This window comes from Microcaecilia unicolor, chromosome 4 (assembly GCF_901765095.1).
Source record: "Microcaecilia unicolor chromosome 4, aMicUni1.1, whole genome shotgun sequence".
NCBI lineage: Eukaryota > Metazoa > Chordata > Amphibia > Gymnophiona > Siphonopidae > Microcaecilia > Microcaecilia unicolor.
The window spans coordinates 248,895,026-248,915,203 of NC_044034.1; the positions used below are offsets into that span (position 1 = coordinate 248,895,026).

At 41.3% G+C, this 20,178-nt stretch overlaps 1 protein-coding gene across 1 annotated transcript in view; it reads right to left on the bottom strand.

Annotated features, from left to right (window-relative positions):
• The window catches only part of LOC115469686 (uncharacterized protein KIAA1211-like), a 44,359-nt gene that overhangs the window by 23,033 nt on the left and 1,148 nt on the right, over positions 1–20,178 (bottom strand). Inside the window, exons 2-4 of the mRNA XM_030202473.1 lie at positions 13,281–13,449; positions 8,250–8,385; positions 4,459–4,623 (exon numbers count right to left, since the gene is read on the bottom strand). Of these exons, the coding sequence (XP_030058333.1) occupies positions 4,459–4,623; positions 8,250–8,385; positions 13,281–13,449 (470 nt within the window). The remainder of the gene's footprint in view (positions 1–4,458; positions 4,624–8,249; positions 8,386–13,280; positions 13,450–20,178) is intronic.

Here is a 20,178-nt window from a genome sequence, read left to right on the forward strand (position 1 = left end):
TTACTAAAATCTCCAAATTCAGCAGTGGTAGGTTCCATATTAACAATTGTCATCCAGAAAAAGATCTTGGAATCTTTGTAGGCAATACATTAAAATCCTCAGCTCAATGTGGGTTGCCCCAGTCATAAAACTAAATAGAATGAAAGAATGGATGGCAAAGAGGAGATATGATAGAAACTATAAAATCAAAAGTGGGGTGAAATGGGTAAATAGGGAACAGTGGTAGCACTTTACAAACAAATTGGATAAAGTATTTTCTCACTCAAAATGCAATTAAGATGTGGAATTTGTTGCCAAAAGATGTCATCAGGCAGTTAGCACAGCTGTTTATGAAGAGTGTAGACAGGCTTTGGGAGGCAAATTACATAAATCATTATTAACAGTTTACAGTTTATAAAAAAACTTGATATACCGCTAAAACAACAGTGTCAGAAATCAGAAAGGAGCACCATAATAGACAGAGAAGTATCAATCATTATAAGAGGAGGAAGAAGAAAGGGAAAAAGGGGAATAATCAGGGGTCAAGGTCAATCTGCCTGGTTCTTGCAGTCCCAGGTCATAGCTCGCTGGTTAGTATGTCCAAAAGGCCATATGAAAAAAATGAGTCTGTGAGATTTGGGAAAGCTTCCACTTATTTTGTGTATGAGCAGGAAGGCAAAATATATACTATTTGTGATTCTGCTGAGTACTTGTGAACTGGACTGGTTGTTTTGTCTAAGATATTACTGGACTCAATGGATCTTTGTTTTAGCTCAGGGATTCTCAACCCAGTCCTCAGGACACACCTAGCCAGTGGGATTTTCAGGATAACCACAATGAATATGAATGAGATCATTTGAATGCACTAACTCCACTGTATTTATTTATTTGGATTTTGCTCACTCCTTTTTCAGTAGTAGCTCAAGGTAAGTTACATTCAGGTACACTGAGTATTTCTCCTTGCAGGGCTAACAATCTAATTTTGTACCTGAGGCAAAAGAAAGCTAAGTGACTTGCCTAAGACCACAAGGAGCAGCAGTGAGATTTGAACCGCGGCCACCTCTGGATGTCAAGAAGGGTGCTCTAACCACTAGGCCACTCCTATGTATCTCATGCATATTCATTATGGGTATCCTGAAAATCTGACTGGGTAGGTATATCCAGAGGATTGGGTTCAGAATCTGATCCTTGATCTAGTCTAATGTTCATTATTTTGCTTTCTTATGGGCGATTTGTTCATACACAGTATCTTCAATAAAATCTTTTTGTTGTGATATTGATCTGCTGGCTTTCTTTCCCATATTGGATTTTGCAGATCGTTTGCCTTGTTGTTTTTTGGCTTGCTCAGGTCATGCCAGGGACTTAGCTCCTAATCTTGAACTTACTCCAGAAACAAGGGTCTTTAACGACTTAGAACTTGTGTAAAGCAGTGGTTCAAACCTATCCTGAGGGACCACCAGCCAAGTCAGGTTTTCAGATACAACTAATGAAAATGCAGGGGAGAGGTTTGTATATAATGGCGGTAGTTGGTTAGTAAATGACTGACATGAGGACAGGGTTGCAAGCTGGCTGGGATAGGGGCATGGAAAAGGATGGCTGTGTGTGTGTAGGAGCCAGGCAGAAAGGACTGAAGATGAAAAAAGTGAGGCTAGAGAGGTGGTGGTGATATGAGGGGTCACTGACACCTCTCTCCCTCCATCACCCAATCCAGATTTTAACTTGATCCTCCTCATAAGGAGCCCATTCTTGCTGTATGAGCCATGACATCTGCTTGGCTCATACCACAAGACTGGCCCCAGGATAGTGGTTGAAAAGCAAAAGTTGGCTCAGAGCGCATCACCCTTGAGCTGACCCTGGTCCCAGAGGAAAGAAATGTTGGTTCATGTTCCAGTCTGAACTGTGACCTCTAGTAGTGAATGGAAGTTGGCAGTTAAATACAGTTTTGTACAAAGGTTTAAGCACCCCTAGTCAAACTGTAAGTTTTCATGAATCCACAAGTGAACGGAAGTTGACACAATCTTTACATGGTTCACAATGAGGTTGATATTCGAAAGGGTTAAACTCTGCGGAGCTGGCAATGTCTAGATATTCAGCAGCACATAACTGTATAGAGCCGCTCAATATCCCCTCTGACCATCAAAGCACTAACCAGCTAGGTTACTATAGAACTTTGTAAGTCTAAGTGCTTTGAAAATATGCCTCGGTGTGTTTGTATACAATAGGCTGGTAAAACTATTCCCAGCAGTGTACAAATGGTCTTGCACAAATTTACATCCACTCTAATGCGACAAAACCCATTCAATTCCTATGGGCTTTGTCGCATTTGCTGTGCGGGAATCACTACCGTGACTTAGGTAAAGGAGCCCTATGTTTGCTCTTGTCAATAATGTACTTGTATTCACCCACACAATTCTATAATAGCCATTTCCCACAAGCGTATAACACACTTTACATATAAAAAAGCTTTATAAAAGTTATCTTTGTGGGAGATTCCAAGATGGCGGAACGCATATAGCAACGTTGCAGATCGCGTTTGATTTCCTGGAATAATTATGCCAAAACGGAGAGGGAAAACATCGGTCCGTGCTTCCCTGATACCTACCTCTCTTTCTACAGGTCCGATGGACAGATTCGCGCGGCCTGTGGGTCAAAACACACAAGTTGGGAGCGATACCTTAGGAGGTGCTGTGGCTAAGGAGAGCACTACGGCGTCTCCAGGTCTTGAAGTCACTCTGAGCCCCAATGAAAGAACTCCACCCTCGCAGCCTCAATGGATAAGCTCCCCCTCCCAGGAATCGGGAGGCCCCGTACCGGAGTGTGAAGGGGAAACCTCCCTGAGTGAAGCTCTACTAGAACAATCGGCGAGGGAGTCAGAGGGACGGATTTTACCCTCAGAAAGTAACAACTTGAGCTCTTCTGAGACTGGAGACGCCACGGAATCAGGTCAGACTCTGGAAACATTGTTTGCATTACCTCCTGGAATGTTAATTAAACCAGCAGAAGTTACCTTGAACTCATTGTGGGATTTAATGGCTCAGATGTCCCAAGCTTTTCTAAAGCAAACAAATTTTATGGTACAGAAATCAATTGACATTGAAAAGAAAGTGGAAAAAAATTCCTTAGATATAAAGACTCTTGAAAAACGCTGTGAAAAAATAGAAAAAATAGAAAAAGAAGTGTCCAAGGTTGAAAACATTCAAGTTACAATCCTTAAAGATATATCGAACCTTAGGAATAAGGGGGAGATATATGATAATTATATGCGCAGACACAATCTCAGATTTGTAAATTTTCCTATTATGAATATGATTAGTCCACTAGATATGTTAAAACGTTATATGAAAGAGATACTGGAAATACCGGAATCTAATTATCCACCATTTACTCAAACGTATTATATCCCGCAAAAAGAGAAAGATATGCAGACACAACAACCATCTTTGAATTTAACAGATTTTCTTGAAACATCAATGACAGAACAGACAACGACAGCAACATTGGTTGCAGCCGTAGCTCTGTTACCGGATAAGCAGTGGATTTTTAGACTTTTTTTTCGGCATAAGGAAAAGTTATTTTTGGGACATAAAGTATTATTGTTCCCTGACGTTGCAAGGGATACTCAAAGAAAAAGGAAACAATTCCTCTTGCTAAAACCTGCTGTCTTACAATTGGGAGGGACCTTTTACTTAAAATTTCCATGTAAATGTGTTGTGAATTATAACTCTCTCAAATATGTATTTATGGATCCGAGTCAATTGTCCGCTTTCGTGGCTTCAAAAAATACTATGGGAGTTAAATGAAATTGTTTTGTACTAGAATTGCTATATGCTAAGATTACCTAGTTTTTGTTTTTCCTTTTTCTCCACTTCAATCTTGGAATCTTATAATGAGGACTTGAGTGTTATTAATTAATTTTGTTGATTATGGTGTTTATTATTCCTTTGATATTTGAGAATTATAACACTTCTTATACAAGATGTTTCTTGGATATGTAAGTTTGAAATTGAAAAATAAAATAAAAAAAAAAAAAAAAAAAAAAAAAAAAGTTATCTTTGTATCATTTGACTGCTGCTCATTGACTACTGCTCTAAAATGGACTATAGCATGGTCAACTCAATAGTCAACAGCTCAGCTTTGAATGTTACTATGACAACCAACTCTTCACATTCAGTACAATTACAGCTCTTTCCTGTTCATCTTAAGCCTACAATCCTTCTGCTAAATATTTCCTTTTTAATATTAAAAAAAGAAAAAAAAATATATATATTTTGTAGTAGTCATTCTAAACCAATTTTCCTAAATACAGCCCCTGACACTCTCAAGTACTACATTCCTGAGGTGCATACATTTGCCATAACAACCTGGTTAATTTGCATGTTTGGTTACCATCCAAAGCCAGGACTATTGGTTCTCAAAGGCTGGATTTAGAAACCACACTTCTAAACCAACCTAGAGATAGGTATACTGAGAAATATTTACCTTTGATGTGGTATTGCAACTCATTGTTTCATGCAGTAATGATATTTCTAGAGGACTCCTGGGTAATCCATCATCCTCCGAGCTGGTGCCAGCATCATCCATCCGCTTGGCAGGGATTACAAATGAAGCAGGAGAAACTAATTTTATCTTGTGCTGAATTTTTAACTGCGGTGTAAAAGGAAAGTAAGATCATGATCTTATTATGTAGTCAGGCCAGAACAATTTTAAAAAGCCTTTTATTTTAACAGCAAGATCTAGTTTAATATATGATGCACTGAACAGCATAGATCTCTTCTTGTTCTTTCTGGAAATCACGTTTCATACAAGAACAAGCATCATCTTTTGTGGCAATCTGTTTATTAGAAATGGAAATGTGCACAAACAAAACAGTTTTGGTTTGTTTTCCATATACAAGAAACCCACAGACAAATGCAGCTACCTCCACAACTCCAGCTTCCACCCTACACATACAAAAAGATCCATTATTTACAGCCAAGCCACAAGATACCACCGTATCTGCTCTGACCCAGGGGACAGAGACAGACAGCTTGAAACCCTGACTGCATCCTTCAAACAGAAAGGCTACAACCCCAAAATAATCTCCAAGAATATTGCCTCCTCCCTCAAAACACCCAGGGAAAATCTGCTACAGTACAAAGAAAAAAAAGCCACAGACAGAATCTCCTTTATAGTGACATACAACCCAGAGCTGGAAAAATTAAGAAAAATCATAAAAGATCTGCAGCCTCTACCCCAGGAGGATGAATTACTAAAAGAGATATTCCCATCCCCACCAGTGCTGGCCTTCCGACAGCCACCCAACTTAAAACACAAGTTAATTAGAAGTAAGCTCCCAACACAGACTCAGACTGAAGGATGAGATGTAGAAGAGACCCCTCATTCTGTATGGGAAAATAGTGCAATCTCAACGGATCTTCGGAGGATAACCTTAGAAGAAGCGGGGAACCAGATCTGCCTCGGCCAGTAATGCACAGTTAGGTCTTGCTTGAGTTTCAGCAAAGTCTTCTCTATGAGAGGTATTGGAGGATACACATACAGAATACCCTCTCCCCAATGTAGGAGAATGGCATCTGACACTAGTATGCTATGTGATCTGAGCCTGGAGCAAAACTGGGGGACCTTGTTGTTGAGTGGCAAAACATCCACCGAGGGAGTACCCCACTCTCAGATGATCTTGTGGGCTACACCCATATTGAGAGACCACTTGTGCAGTTACAAAACCCTGCTCAGTCTGTTTGCCAGACAGTTGTCCTTTCCTGGGAGGTATGTGGCTCAGAGGTCCATCCCGTAAAGGAGGGGCCCACTGCCACCTGACACAAAGGGCAAGATCCTGTACCCCTGTTTATATAAAACATTAAAACCTGGTTGTCTATTTGGATGAGAATAATTTGGAAACAACAACGGGAGGAAGACACCTCTCTTTATGCTCGTGGAAAGGCATGGGGATTGGGGGCTCATGGACGCATCCAGGAGTTCTGGCAGTCTCATTTGTGTGATGGGGAAGTAGCACAGGGTGTTGTGGTCTCCATAAGCTTGCTGTGTTCTAGAAGAAGAGATAAATCAACATCTAGATGGCCTTGCTTTGTATCAGAAGGGTTTGCCAAAAAGAAGTACCACAGTGACTCTTTGATGGAGGGCTGGCATGCTCACCCTTTCCCCACCACCACCCTATCCCATTGCCATTAATTTTCTCACAACTACGTGTTTGAGAAAATTGTATAAGGAGAAGCAAGCTTAGATGCTCATTATACCTCTTATTTAAATAATTAGCATGTACTTAATTTGCTTGAGTCACAAGGCAACAGCAAACGTCTGGCATCACAATTCAGGCAGTCACCTTATACCCCCCTGTGGCTATGGAGACACAAGAACAGGTTTGGATACAATTCATCTGTCATACATTGTACATTCTCACGAGATTAAACTGCTACGCCAAAAGCATTCACATTAAACAAAATTAAAACTACATATTCATAAACTGAGTATGAAGAGAGATTGATTGTATATTTATTTAAACCATTTATATTCCACCCTTCGGATTTCAAGAAAACATAACATAAGAAATATCAATAGTTGAGACAGATACACCATACACAAACAACCCCTAGTCCTCCCAAACCACCCTAAAATATTCCTCTTCCCTGTTCTAGTCCCCAGACCCAAACATCTATAGCAGCAGCACAAACAGCTCTCATACTGGAAAATGCTAACTCACATAAATAGGTTTTTAATTTCTTCTTAAAATACAAGTCTTTCTCACTCTTCTGTTCCAATGGCAGGGACTTCCATAAACTAAGGCCAACCGCTAAAAACATCCCTTTTCTGGTGCTAGACAGCCTAGCCATCTTCAGCAACAGAACTGCAAACAAACTCTGGGTCCTAGACCAAGGCATATGAAGCGATTAAGAAGTCAATAGATAGATCAGAGAGCTGCAACAGACCCTTATTGTTATTATTAACATTTGTATAGCGCTACCAGACGCACGCAGCGCTGAACACCTGACACAGAGAGACAGTCCCTGCTCGATAGAGCTTAAAATCTAAAAATACAGACAGACAAGACAATTAAGGGCGAGGAAAGTACTGGGTGAGAAGGAACAAGGATAGGGGAATTGAGTAGTGGTTAGGAGCCAAAAGCAGTGGTGAAAAGGTGGGTTTTCAGCATAGATTTGAAAACAGGTAGAGATGGAGCTAGGCGTACAGGCTCAGGAAGTCCATTCCAGGCATAAGGTACCACGAGGGAAAAGGAACGAAGCCTGGAATTAGCAGTGGAGGAGAAGGGGGACGACAAGAGAGATTTGTCCAGCGAGCGGAGATTACGGGGAGGAATGTAGGGAGAGATGAGAGTGGAGAGGTAATGGGGGGCTGCAGAATGGATGCATTTAAAGGTCAGTAAGAGAAGTTTGAACTGTACACAGAGGGTTTGGATAAGGGTTCTGGTAGCGTATTCATAGAGGAAGGGGCGAATGTTGCTAATGTTGTAGACAAAGAAGCGACAGGTTTTGGCAGTCTGCTGGATGTTAGCGGAAAAGGAGAGGGAGGAATCAAAGATGACTCCTACGTTGCGAGCAGATGAGACAGGGAGGATGAGGGTGCCATCTACTGAAATAGAGAATGGGGGGAGGGGCGAGGTGGGCTTGGGGGGAAAGACAATAAGCTCAGTTTTGGCCATGTTCAGTTTCAGGTGGCGGTGTGACATCCAGGCAGCTATGTTGGTCAAGCAGGCTGAAACTTTGGCCTGGGTTTCAGCAGTAATGTCAGGTGTGGAGAGGTAGAGCTGAGTGTCGTTGACATAAAGATGGTACTGGAAACCGTGAGATGAGATCAGAGAGCCCAGGGTAGAAGTGTAAATGGAAAAAAGAAGGGGGCCAAGGACAGATCCCTGAGGAACTCCAACTGAGAGTGGGACAGGGGTGGAGGATGATCCACCAGAATATATTCTGAAGGTACGGTGGGAGAGATAAGAGGAGAACCAGGAAAGAACAGAGCCGTGAAATCCAAACGAGGACAGTGTGGCAAGAAGAAGACTATGATTGACAGTGTCAAAAGCAGCGGATAGATCGAACAGGATAAGGATGGAGTAATGGCCTTTGGATTTGGCGAGGAATAAATCATTACAGACTTTAGTGAGTGCTGTTTCAGTCAAATGTAGAGGGCGAAAGACGGATTGAAGCGGATCAAGGATGGCATGAGAGGAGAGAAAATCAAGGCAGCGGCTAAAAACTAGCAGTACAGCCATTATTCAGAAATGTTACACTTTATTTGAGTACCTGCAAGGCTCTAATGTTTTCTGAAACATTTTCCTGAGAAAACACTCGTACTGGACATGATGGCTCCTGCACAGGCTCAGGAATGAAGATGCTGTCATGTGACAGAGCTCTGTTTCCCAAAATGCCTCTGGGGGACCTAGAGTAAGAAAAATTTATTAATCCCAAACTTTATCAGAATGCTATTAGAATGTTTATTTTGCAAAGTTACTTTCTGCATTGTCTAACTTCACACATTTTGATGTTCTGCATTTTATAACACTGAAATAATCAGTTCAACAGATTTACTGCTTGGAAACTACACTGAAAATATGAACCCCAGGAGAGAAATACTATACAAGAACCAAAAACAAAATCAATCCTGCAGAAAATATATATGTAACAACTGCAACTTGGCAGATACCATGGGACATGCAGTGAATGCAATATGAACATTTTTCAAAGAATGTATGAAAGGTAATAAGGAACGTTCAGTATAGGCTGTAACCAACAGCCGAGCTTGATTTTAGTGAGAAAACGCTGATAAATTTGGCTCACTTAAAAATGCCCTATACATCACAAAACTCCTCAGTATTTCCTTCACCAAACTTTTTTAATCAGTATTTTCTAAATTTGATATATCATTAGTGTTTTTTTGAACCAACAAGTTTTCAATGTAACTGACAAGTGCAGAGAAATACAACGTATCCATGTGCTAAAGAATACGAATGTCATTCAATTCAAGAGTGAATCCCAAAGATCCATAAAGTAAGCTATATAGCACCAGTCTTTCAAAAGCAGTAAAGGCGTAACTTATCTTAAATTTCTGTGTTCTTCCATTAATTGCTTGCAAAATGTCTAACAGAGCACCCTGTTTCAGCAACTCCTTCGTCAGGGATGCCAGTGCTATAATCCTCAAAGATTAGCAGCGGATTTCTCTGTTCGATTCCCACTGCAGCTCCCTGTGACTCTGGGCAAGTCACTTAACCCTCCATTGCCCCTGGTACAAAATAAGTACCAAGGAGGAGGTAATCCACCAGGGTGGATGAACACTAACTCCCACGAAAACACAACAGTTAAAGGGAAGTGGAAGTGGACCAATGACTCCAAGGAAACGGGATACTGATGTATAAGGTACCACTTTATTCACAGACTCGACACAGTACTGTGTTTCGGCCACAGGCCTGCCTCAGGAGTCTTAAATGATCCTTGGTACTAGAAATCAGTCTCTGTACTGGACAAACTACACAGAGACGCTACAGCGTCTGTAATATATCACAAAGGTCTTTATCAAGACCATCCGACATCGAGACTGATTTCTAGTACCAAGGATCATTTAAGACTCCTGAGGCAGGTCTGTGGCCGAAACACAGTACTGTGTCGAGTCTGTGAATAAAGTGGTACCTTATACATCAGTATCCCGTTTCCCTGGAGTCATTGGTCCACTTCCTACTTCCCTTAACAAAATAAGTACCTGAATATATGTAAACCGCTTTGAATGTAGTTGCAAAAAAAAAAAAAAAAAACCTCAGAAAGGCAGTATATCAAGTCCCATTTCCCTTTCTAAGTACCTTCAGTGTGGCAGCATTTCCCAGGGAAGCCCCTACTGCCACCACTGAAGCGGTGTAAGGGCTCCTGCACTCACCCGGTGGTAACCGGGCAGCGTGCAGAACTACCTGATCACCGCCAGGTAAGCCCCCGGCGCTAGAAAATAGAAATGCATTTTCTACCGCCAGTTGGCACATGGCAGAGGCTGGGACTACCGCCAGGCTCTGGTGGTAGGCCTGATTTGCTATGCCCCAACGTGGCAGTAGCTTTACCGCCCTTTAGTAAAAGGGTCCCTAAGAGTTCAGGCCATTATTAATCTCTATATGTGGGATTGCTTAGGAACAGGTAGAATTGGGGGTTACAGAGGATTGGCAGACCGGATGGGTCATTTGGCCTTTATCTGCCGTCATGTTTCTATATTCAGAAAGTAACATTATCAATGTTTTTCTATAAAAGCTATTTTATTCTCTCTCTCCTTTCTGCTAAATAGTGCAGTAAGCTAAGTACTCCAAACTTTCTGACTGGTGTAAGAACTAGCAAAACAAACTGAATGCGGTAATGACTTATCTGTAGAAGGGGATATAGCTTCCTATTTACTAATAACAAGCATTAATGGTATTAGTATGTGCTAATGAAGTAACACCGTTTAGCAAACCTAGCCTTACATGTAGAAAGATATCTAGCACTAATTTGTTTCTATTTTAGCAGCAGCTGTTCTAAAATCAACTAGAAAATTTAGAGGTTGCCTTCCTTTTCATGCTTCTCTGGGTAATATATTCATGAAAGAAGACCATATTGATATAAATAAATTATATTTCTCCTTTAGAGTTGACATTGTTTTTCATAACTCATTAATTCCCTTGCTTTATCTATTTTTTTTAAGTGACAGCTTGAAACTTCCAGTTGCTTTCCAGCAAGCCCTCAGCTGCCAAAAGTAATTGTGCGATGAAATTCTTTTTTGAATTCCCAGATTCTGAATTCTATCCAAAGAATTCAAAAGATATTTTGGCTCTAGACTGATTTGAACTCCTCCCCCATCCCCCAATCAAGGATAAAGGTTCTTAAACAAAGCAGAGTTATCTCCTCAAATTATGCAAGCAATTTGACAAAAATAATATTTCCAAATAAAGATTAACCCCATGTGGATATCAATTAAATCATTAGGTTTTATTAAGTGTTATGTGGTTGCTAGAAAATATTAAAAGGTATACTGGTTACATAGAAGGGATATTTAAACTGAATTCAGTTTAACTTAGGAAATTCAACTTAAGTTAGGAATGGCAATAGGATTGTTTGGTGGATGACTCCTGCATTCTGTAATTATTTTGTATAGAGTTGGAGTGGGAAGAATCTTATGTTTCTTACCTTGTGTAAAGAGGATTTTTAAAGTTGAGAAGCCCTGGTAGCTCTAATTATAAAAGTAACTGAATTCCTTTCTTCAAAATTCATAAAGATTAAAGTTAATGAAAGTACAATCCAAACACATTGTGTTCTTCCCAAAATGCATCACCTTTGCCAAGCAGACTCGGTTTCAAATTGCAATCTTATCATCTTAAATGTAGCTGTTTTCAAAATGGGTAATGTTTACTGGTCACATTTCATTTGAACATTTTTTTTAATTGAAAATTTGATAAAGAGAAACAAACAGTCCTCAAGGTATCCCCCCCCCCCCTCCGCCACAAATGATACAACAATTAATCAATACAGCAATACCTTATATATGAGAATACTCTGTTACTGGGCCTGGATTCTTAAGCCCTAGTGTACGTACGCTGTACTCTAGGTCCTACCCTACCCTCTACACCCCCCACCCAAGTAACCCACTAAGGTTTAGCGAGCGGTAAGCCCACGTTGGGCTTACCGCCGCTTAGTAAAAGGGGCCCTATGAGCACTGTTACAGAATACACCTATTCTGCACTTAATTTAGGCATAGCCGTAAATGCCCATGACTAAATTTGGTCACATGGACGGGCACTAGGCGTATTCTATATACCAGGCCTACTTCAGCCATAGTTTATAGAATATGCCTAGGTATATATTTTTTCCGTGCAGATTATTAAGGCGCCATATATAGAATCTAGCCCTATGCACGTATCTTTATGAGCACATTGTCCAGGTAATTCTATAAAAGGCTATTTCCCTAATTTACCTGCAGAAATATCTTTAGAAAATTATTTCTTTAGTGACTGCTAGCACTGCATTAGCATGAACCTTAAGAATAAATCACCTTAAATACACGGAAGAAATATACATGGCCTTTTGTAAATAATATTCACATTGAGGCAATTAGCTAAATAAATGTTCATAAAAACTCATAGTCATTTCTACTATATTGCATTGCTGGCCTGAAATAATGTGTTCTACATGTGTGATTCCGGGAATGAATTTCTGGCAGCACTTGAACACCCACTTCTACTTTCTTGTTTTCTTTCCCCAGCTCAAGAACAAGAACGAGTGACTTCCCAGATGGCTTGCTGACGGGTAGCAAACAATGCTGATGTAGTAACCCTGCATTAAAGCTGTGCAATAAAGCTCAGCACACTGCTTCCTAATGAAACATTAAGAAAAAAACTGGCTCCCAATACAGTAACCCAATAGTATGCAAATAAGTTGTGCACTAAAATGTGAGAGCGCACTAGTCTGTACTAACCGCAGTTATAATTCTGTGCACAGAAAAACCTGTTCTGGAATTCAGATTAAACATACATATATGCATGTGCTAAAATGTTGTTCTGTGCATAAATATTGTTGGTATTAGGGAAATTTGTAGCTGCGCACAGAGCTTTAATGTGCATATATTATGCTTATATGCTGGAATGCTATTTCACACCTAAACACCAATATTATTCTGTGCAGAAATATTATTGCAATTTGATCGAATGTCAGCAGTTCAGCACATCTTCCCCTCAGGTCCTCATCTCCTGCTGCCTTTATATATATTTTTTTACTTTTTTAATTATCCCCTTCAACAAAGCCAGAAAAAAAAGTTGTCATGCTGGTAGTAAAGAAAAGAACAGGCAAGAAATCCTCACTAAAGCTGACTGCAGAAGAATGAACTAAGCTTTTACTCCTCCTTATACCTGGCATTAAAGCCCCAGCGTGAAATAGCCCTACTCTCTGGGTCTTTCCCGCATCCGAGTTTAATAAATGATTATTTCCTTGTCATGCAATTTAGATAAGCTACGCACTGATGACTGCACGCGTCTTTATGCAGTTAGGTTTTGTGCAAAATTTGTTTTAACACAGGGTGCCCACAGTTACACAAAAACTTGTGCACAGAAGCTGTGAGCAAAGCCTCCTGTGCTGCATTACGTTGCCCCCTGTATTTCCAGTTCACTGCAATATATGAGTTTTCATCCCTTCAAAACAGCAATAAGTTTTAGTACCAGTCAGAAAATATAATATGAAACACTATCACATATTTTAGCTTTGCCAGTGGTTCCTAAACTTCTGTAAACACAAGGCACTGTCTATTAAAAGGAAGCGAAAATTAGGGTAATGTCTTACCGCATTTCTTCTTCAGAATCAAAGTCCATGTGCACAGATTGAGGAGCTGTGACATCACTGGCTGATTGGCTTGGTTTCAGACCAATCCTCACTAAAGAGGGCAAAGTCTCTTTTTTTTTCTTTTTACCAAAGAATTTTTTGAAAGATTTAAACTTTGACTTTTTCTTTCCTAATGAAAGTGTAAAAACAAAGCAAAATATTTTATTTCCATATATAATACACAATAAGTTCACATTAGAAAGTCATGAAATGTTCTAAATGCATTCATTATAGGGTACTGCTGGCTTTTCATTGCGTTTGCTTTTGCAAATGAGGTCTAGAATGCTGACAATAGGTATTATGAATCCTTAACTGTCACCTCTCTTATTGATTACCTATCAGTGCAAACCCAGACCATTTGATCCCCACAATGATTTACAGCTCAGGCTCTCACTCATTGTCCTTATCACATAACAACAGGCTTGTTCTGCATTCAAGTTTATTCTGTTATCAGCTGAAAGCCCGGAAATATTAATATATCTGGTCTCATGACTTTCTAAGGAAAATCTAAGACCAAATGAAATGTTAAATATTTACTTAAATTTATATAGAGTGTAATTCTGTATAATAATTTTAAAAGTGCCAGCTTACATTGTGACAAAATGGTGTCTTTCGTTTGTTGCCTCCATTTGAAGACTCAGGCAGGTCTTTGTGGGGAAACTGTATAAATAGTCATACATACATACATATATATATATACACATCAGTCATACATTTCACAAAGAGACTGAAAACATGATTCGGGAATTACAACTCCACTTTCAGTTAATACAAAAATCAACTGTTTCCTAAATCTTAAATAATCTCTCAATACATGAATTGAAAGAGGAAGTGAATTCCAAATGGAGGCAGCTATATAGGATAAAGATGACACCAATTGTCTAGAAGATTTTACTGTACCCACTGTAGGAAACCTTAAAACACCTGGCCCCTAGCAAGTCATCTATTCAAAAGAAGAAAAAAAACTTGTTCATAAAGGGCCCTGTTTACTGAGGCACATTGTAGATACCCATAATATTCCTATGGGCGTCTACATGGATAGTGCTCGCTAATTTTTAGCATGCGCTAATTTTTAGCATGCGCTAGTAAACAAGGCCCAAAAGTAATTAATAAATCCCAATAAATAAATAAATTATAAATTGTGTCTCAGTAGGATAGCAGGGGAAATGTGGGTGGAGACCTTGTCATCACTTTCAAAACAAGGTGCTTAAAATTAGGCATACTACTACAACTTATTTCTATAGCGTTACTATATTTATTTATTTAATTATTTATTGCATTTGTATCCCCCATTTTCCCACCTATTTGCAGGCTCAATGTGGCTTACATAATAATCGTGGTGGCGACCGCCATTTCCGGTATAGCAGATACAGAGTGACAATGTTGAGGTTCGTGTAGGATAAACACATCAGGGAATAAGGAGGAAGGGTTGAGTTGAGATCAATTCGAGTCTTAGCTTCACTGAGTTGTGAGATCGAGTCATTTAAGTTGGGTAATCAAGGTATGCCTTTTTGAATAAGTAAGTTTTTAGAGATTTCCGAAAGTCTGTTAGGTTGCGAGTTGTTTTCAAGGTGTATGGTAGTGCATTCCATAGTTGCGTGCTTGTAAGACTGAATCCATTACATAGTGTTAATCTCCTTAGGGAGGACAGGGACCAACAGAGGGGATTCCCAGTTCTTCACTTGAACGTCGTGTGAGAAATTAAATGAATTCTTTGCTTCCGTCTTCACCGAGGAAGAGTGAGAGAGATCCCAATGCAGAAATGGTATTCAATGCTGACGAGTCAGAGAAAATGAAACAAATCCATGTAAACCCGGAAGATGAATGGGACAATTTGACAAACTGAAGAGTAGCAAATCATCTGGACTGGATGGTATACATCCCAGAGTACGGATAGAATTGAAAAATGATCTGGCAGAACTATTGTTAGTAATATGTAATTTCTCTTTAAAATCAAGCATGATACTGGAAGACTGGAGGTTGGCCAATATAATGCCAATTTTTAAAAAGAGTTCCAGAAGTGATCCAGAAAATTATAGACTGGTGAGCCTGATGTTGGTACCGGGCAAAACGGTAGAGTCTATTATAATTACAAGTGAGGTAATTAAATTTGCTGATGACAAAGTTATTCAAAGTTGTTAAATCACAAGAGGATTGTGAAAAATTGCAAAACGACTTTACAAGACTGGGAGACTGGGCATCCAAATGGCATATGACACTTAATTGTGAGCAAGTGCAAAGTGATACAAGTGGGAAAGAGGAACCCAAACTATAGCTACGTGATACAAGGTTCCACATTAGGAGTCACCAACTAGGAAAAGGATCTAGGTGTCATTGTTGATGATACTTTGAAAATCTCTGTTCAGTGTGCAGCGGAACAGATGTTAGGTATTATTAGGAAAGGAATGGAAAGCAAAAATGAGAATGTTATAATGCCTTTGTATTGCTCCATGGTGCAACCACACCTTGAATACTGTGTACAATTCTGGCCACCACATCTCAAAAAAGTTTAATGGATTTTGAAAAGGTACAGAGAAGGGTAACAAAAATGATAAAGGAGATGAGGCATCATCTGTATGATGAAAAGCTAACAGGCTTATTTTCAAAAGAGAAAGACGCCCATCTTTCGACACAAATCGCAAGATGGGCGTCCTTCTCACAGGGTCGCCCAAATTGGCATAATCGAAAGCCGATTTTGGGAGTCCTCAACTGTTTTCTGTCACGGGGATGACCAAAGCTCACGGACGCGTGTTGGAGGCGTAGCAAAGGCGGGACTGGGGCGTGCCTAACACATAGGCATCCTCGACTGATAATGGAAAAAAGAAGGGCGTCCCTGATGAACACTTGGACGACTTTACCTGGTCCTTTTTTTCTTACGACCAAGCCACAAATTGTGCCCTAAATGACCAGATGACCACCGGAGAGAATCGGGAATGACCTCCCCTTACTCCTCCAGTGGTCAACTCCCTCCCACCCACAAAAGAATCTTTCAAAATATTTTGTGCCAGCCTCAAATATCATACCCAGCTCCAAGACAGCAGTATGCAGGTCCCTGGAGCAGTTTTAGTGGGTGCAGTGCACTTCAGGCAGGTGGACCCAGGCCCATCCCCCCCTACCTGTTACACTTGTGGTGGTAGATATGAGCCTTTCAAACCCCACCAGAAACCCACTGTACCCACATGTACTACTACTACTACTTATCATTTCTATAGCGCTACCGGACGTGTGCAGCGCTTCATGGAGAGAGAGTCCCTGCTCGATAGAGCTTACAATCTAATTAGGTGCCCCCCCTTCACCCATAAAGGGCTATGGTAGAGGTGTACAGTTATGGGGAGTGGGTTTTGGGGGTGTTTGGGGGGCTCAGCACACAAGGTAAGGGAGCTGTGCACCTGGGAGCAATTTCTGAAGTCCACTGCAGTGCCCCCTAGGGTGCCTGGTTGGTGTCCTGGCAGGTCAGGGGGACCAGTGCACTACGAATGCTGGCTCCTCCCATGACCAAATAGCTTGGATTTGGTAATTTCTGAGATGGGCATCCTTGGTTTCCATTATCGCCGAAAATCAGGGACGACCATCTCTAAGGACAACCATCTCTAAGTTCAACCTAAATTTCGCGATTTGGGCGTCCCTGACCGTATTATCGAAAGATGGACGCCCATCTTGTTTCGATAATACAGGTTTCCCTGCCCCTTCACCGGGACATCCTGCGAGGACGTCCTAAGGAAAACTTGGGTGCCCCTTTCGATTATGCCCCTCCACAGCAGCTACGGCTCTTCAGCTTGGAGAAGAGACGGCTGAGGTCTATAAAATACTGAGTGGAGTGAAATGGGTGAACATGAATGGCTTACTTTTTCCAAAAATACCAGGACTAGGGGGCACGCAATGAAGCTATTAGGTAGTAAATTTAAAACAAATTGGAGATTAACCTTCACCTAGTATTCAAGGTTATATAAACACAGGTATATAAAGTGCTTTGTTAAGTTGTGTTATACAGTCTCTGATGAACACCCCCAAGGTCCATATAAACTTTACTGTTGTCTCAAAGCATCATCCTCCACGGTATGTGTCCAAAAAAAAAACCAACCCTGAAAGTGTCCAGGTCTCACTGATTAATCTTTACTGTTGTCCCTTCTCCTTCACCGATCCCTGTTGTTCCACCATTGTTTCTTTTAGTGTTCCTTTACTCTTGCAGAGTTTCACAATGTTGCTTCTTCAGAAGGAATCACTTTCCGTAGTGGCCATAATCTTCGGCCGGACGCCAAGTCCGGAATGAGGCACCTTCTTTCACAGGAAGTCTGTGCCGTGAAAATGGCAAGGACAAATCAAACTCGAGTGTACATATAAAGTATCGAATACCATGTAAAATGAGTTTATCTTGTTGGGCAGACTGGAAGTCTCCTGTGAAAGGAGGCACCTCATTCTGGACTTGGCATCTGGCCAAAGATTATGGCCGCTACGGAGAGCGATTCCTTCTCAAGAAGCGACATTGCAAAACTCTGCAAGAGTTTTCTTTGGGGGAAGGGGAAGGGTCTGGAAGAGGGAGGGTCTGAATTAAAATAAACCAATGATGGAGTCGCTGTTGCTCTGTGATGTATTTTCTGCAATGTTTGTTCGTTATATTGTTTGTGATTATTCAATGACAATAAAAGTATTCAAACATAAAATTAATGAGTTGCTGAGAAAAGATGACCTCTAAAAACTACAGTTCTCATGAAGTAGTAGGGGGTAGAGCTGGAACTCAGCTTTGGGCATGCAATCCCTATGGAAGACAGTCTGGAGAGTGTGTCCTCCACTCATGCTGGTAGAACAGGCTGAATCTGTAGCAGTTTATGCAAAAATTAGGATTGAACATTTAGTCTCTTAGTCCTAAGATTCAGAGTTTGGCACCTGGGAACTGCTAGAAGATGAACACTGACCAGTGGGAAGAACCAGAGATAAGCTGTATTAGAAGTAAGATGTTTGTTCTTTACATACAAGCAGCCATAGAGTGTTCCTAGGACTGACTTCTTGACAGCAGAGGGTTTTTTTTGTCAAGGGATTTTTTTTCTGACTCTGCAAGCCTGTAGAGGGAGGGGATTAAAACTGTGGTGATTTAAAATCAGCATGAGCCTGTGTATCAGTGGCGTAGCCAAGGGTGGGCCCAAGCCCACCCACTTTGGGCTCAGGCCCACCCAGTAGCAGCACACCTATGATGTGTTTGGCAGGGATCCCCAAGCCCCACCAGTCAAACTTCCAACAATTGTCTCTCCTGCATACCTTGTAAATAGCAGATCTTCGCCTGCAGCGGCCCCATAGCCTTCCCTCTGATGTATTTCTGCCTATGCAGAAACAGGAAGGTGCATCAGAGGGAAGGATGTGGGGTCAACATGAGCAGTGTGTATTAGCTGCTGCTCGCTGCCAGTGAAAATCTGCTATTTAAAAGGTATACAGAGGAGGGGGGATGTTTGAGAGATCATATGGCTTGCAGGCGAGAGAGGAAGAGACCAAATCACTTGTGTGACAAGGCAGAGTGCTTCTGCCCACCTATCTTGGGCCCAGGCCCACCCAAAATTGGGTGTCTGGCTATGCCCCTGCTGTGCATAACTGGAGGTGAAGAAATCCTAGGAGAAGAGGCAGAACCCCAGAAGTGTTTGAAAGTGCTTTGTAAAAGTAGTTTGAGAAAAGAAAAGGACTGTTGTGAAAAGGCTGAATATATTTTTAAGTTTGGGAATTGTTCTGCTCTATGAAGTGCCTAAAAAGGGAATTGGCTTTAGTCTGGCAGTTTTGTCCGTGAGCAAATGAGGAAAACAAGAAGTACAACTGGTTTTTTTCCCCTAAAGACTATTTGTTTTTACACTGAAGTGAGGCCTATTGCTCTAAAAGTAATGGACAATATAGCCAAAAAACATCAAAATCCATATACCAGAAGAGCTAGTGGCACCTTGACATGAGAAGGTGGACTACCTGACTCTACCAGTGTTGTTGTTTTCAGTGTTCTGGGATTTTCCTTTTTGAATTCTATGGAACCAAGAGAAACAGGTATTTCAAATAACATTGAAATGGGTTGAGATGAAGGTAAAAGTGTGAGCAAGTACTCTCACTTTTTAAACTGTACTAACCTCACAGCAGTGGCATAGCCAGACAGAAAATGTTAGGTGGGCCTGAGCCCAAAGTGGGTGGGCATTAAAGGTTCTCACCATCCTCTCCCCTGGTGCTCCCCCAACTCAAAACATAAATCTCAGCTGGCAGGGCTTGGGGATCCCCACCAGCTAAAGACCTCCTTTTCCGGCAGTTAGAACTCCTTCCAAGTTCAGCAGTCAGTGGCAATAGCCCAGAAAAACTGCAATCGACTACTGAGCTTGGTAGCAGTTCTGGCTGTTGAAGGAGCAGATCTTCAGGTGATGGTGCTTGGGGATCCCAGAAAGACACAGCAAGGGTGCACTGCTGCTGGGTGTGGCTAAGCCCAAAGTGGGTGGGACTGGGCATACCTGAAAAAGTAAAATGAAGCTTATACATACTAAAATGACACAGCTAATAGATTTTACAGAGCAGAGCAGCTGAACATACCTCACTTTACAGCCATTTTTATCATACTCTCTTCAGTTTAGGTTCCTGCGCAGTTCTGCTTTAGGTCTGAATCAGTGGCATACCAAGGGCGGGATGGTGGGGGTGTGGTCCACCCCAGGTGCACCCAGAAAGAGGGTGCAGAGATCAGCCGCTCAGCTGTCGGCTCCATTGGTTCCCTGCTCCCTCTGATGTTACTTCTTGTTCTGGGGAGCTGACAGCCGTGCGACTGCTCCATGAACCCCCTGTCCCTGGAGTTAAGAGCGATGTGCCGGGGGGGGAGATGATGCGCCGGGGAGGGGATACACAGCAGCGATCC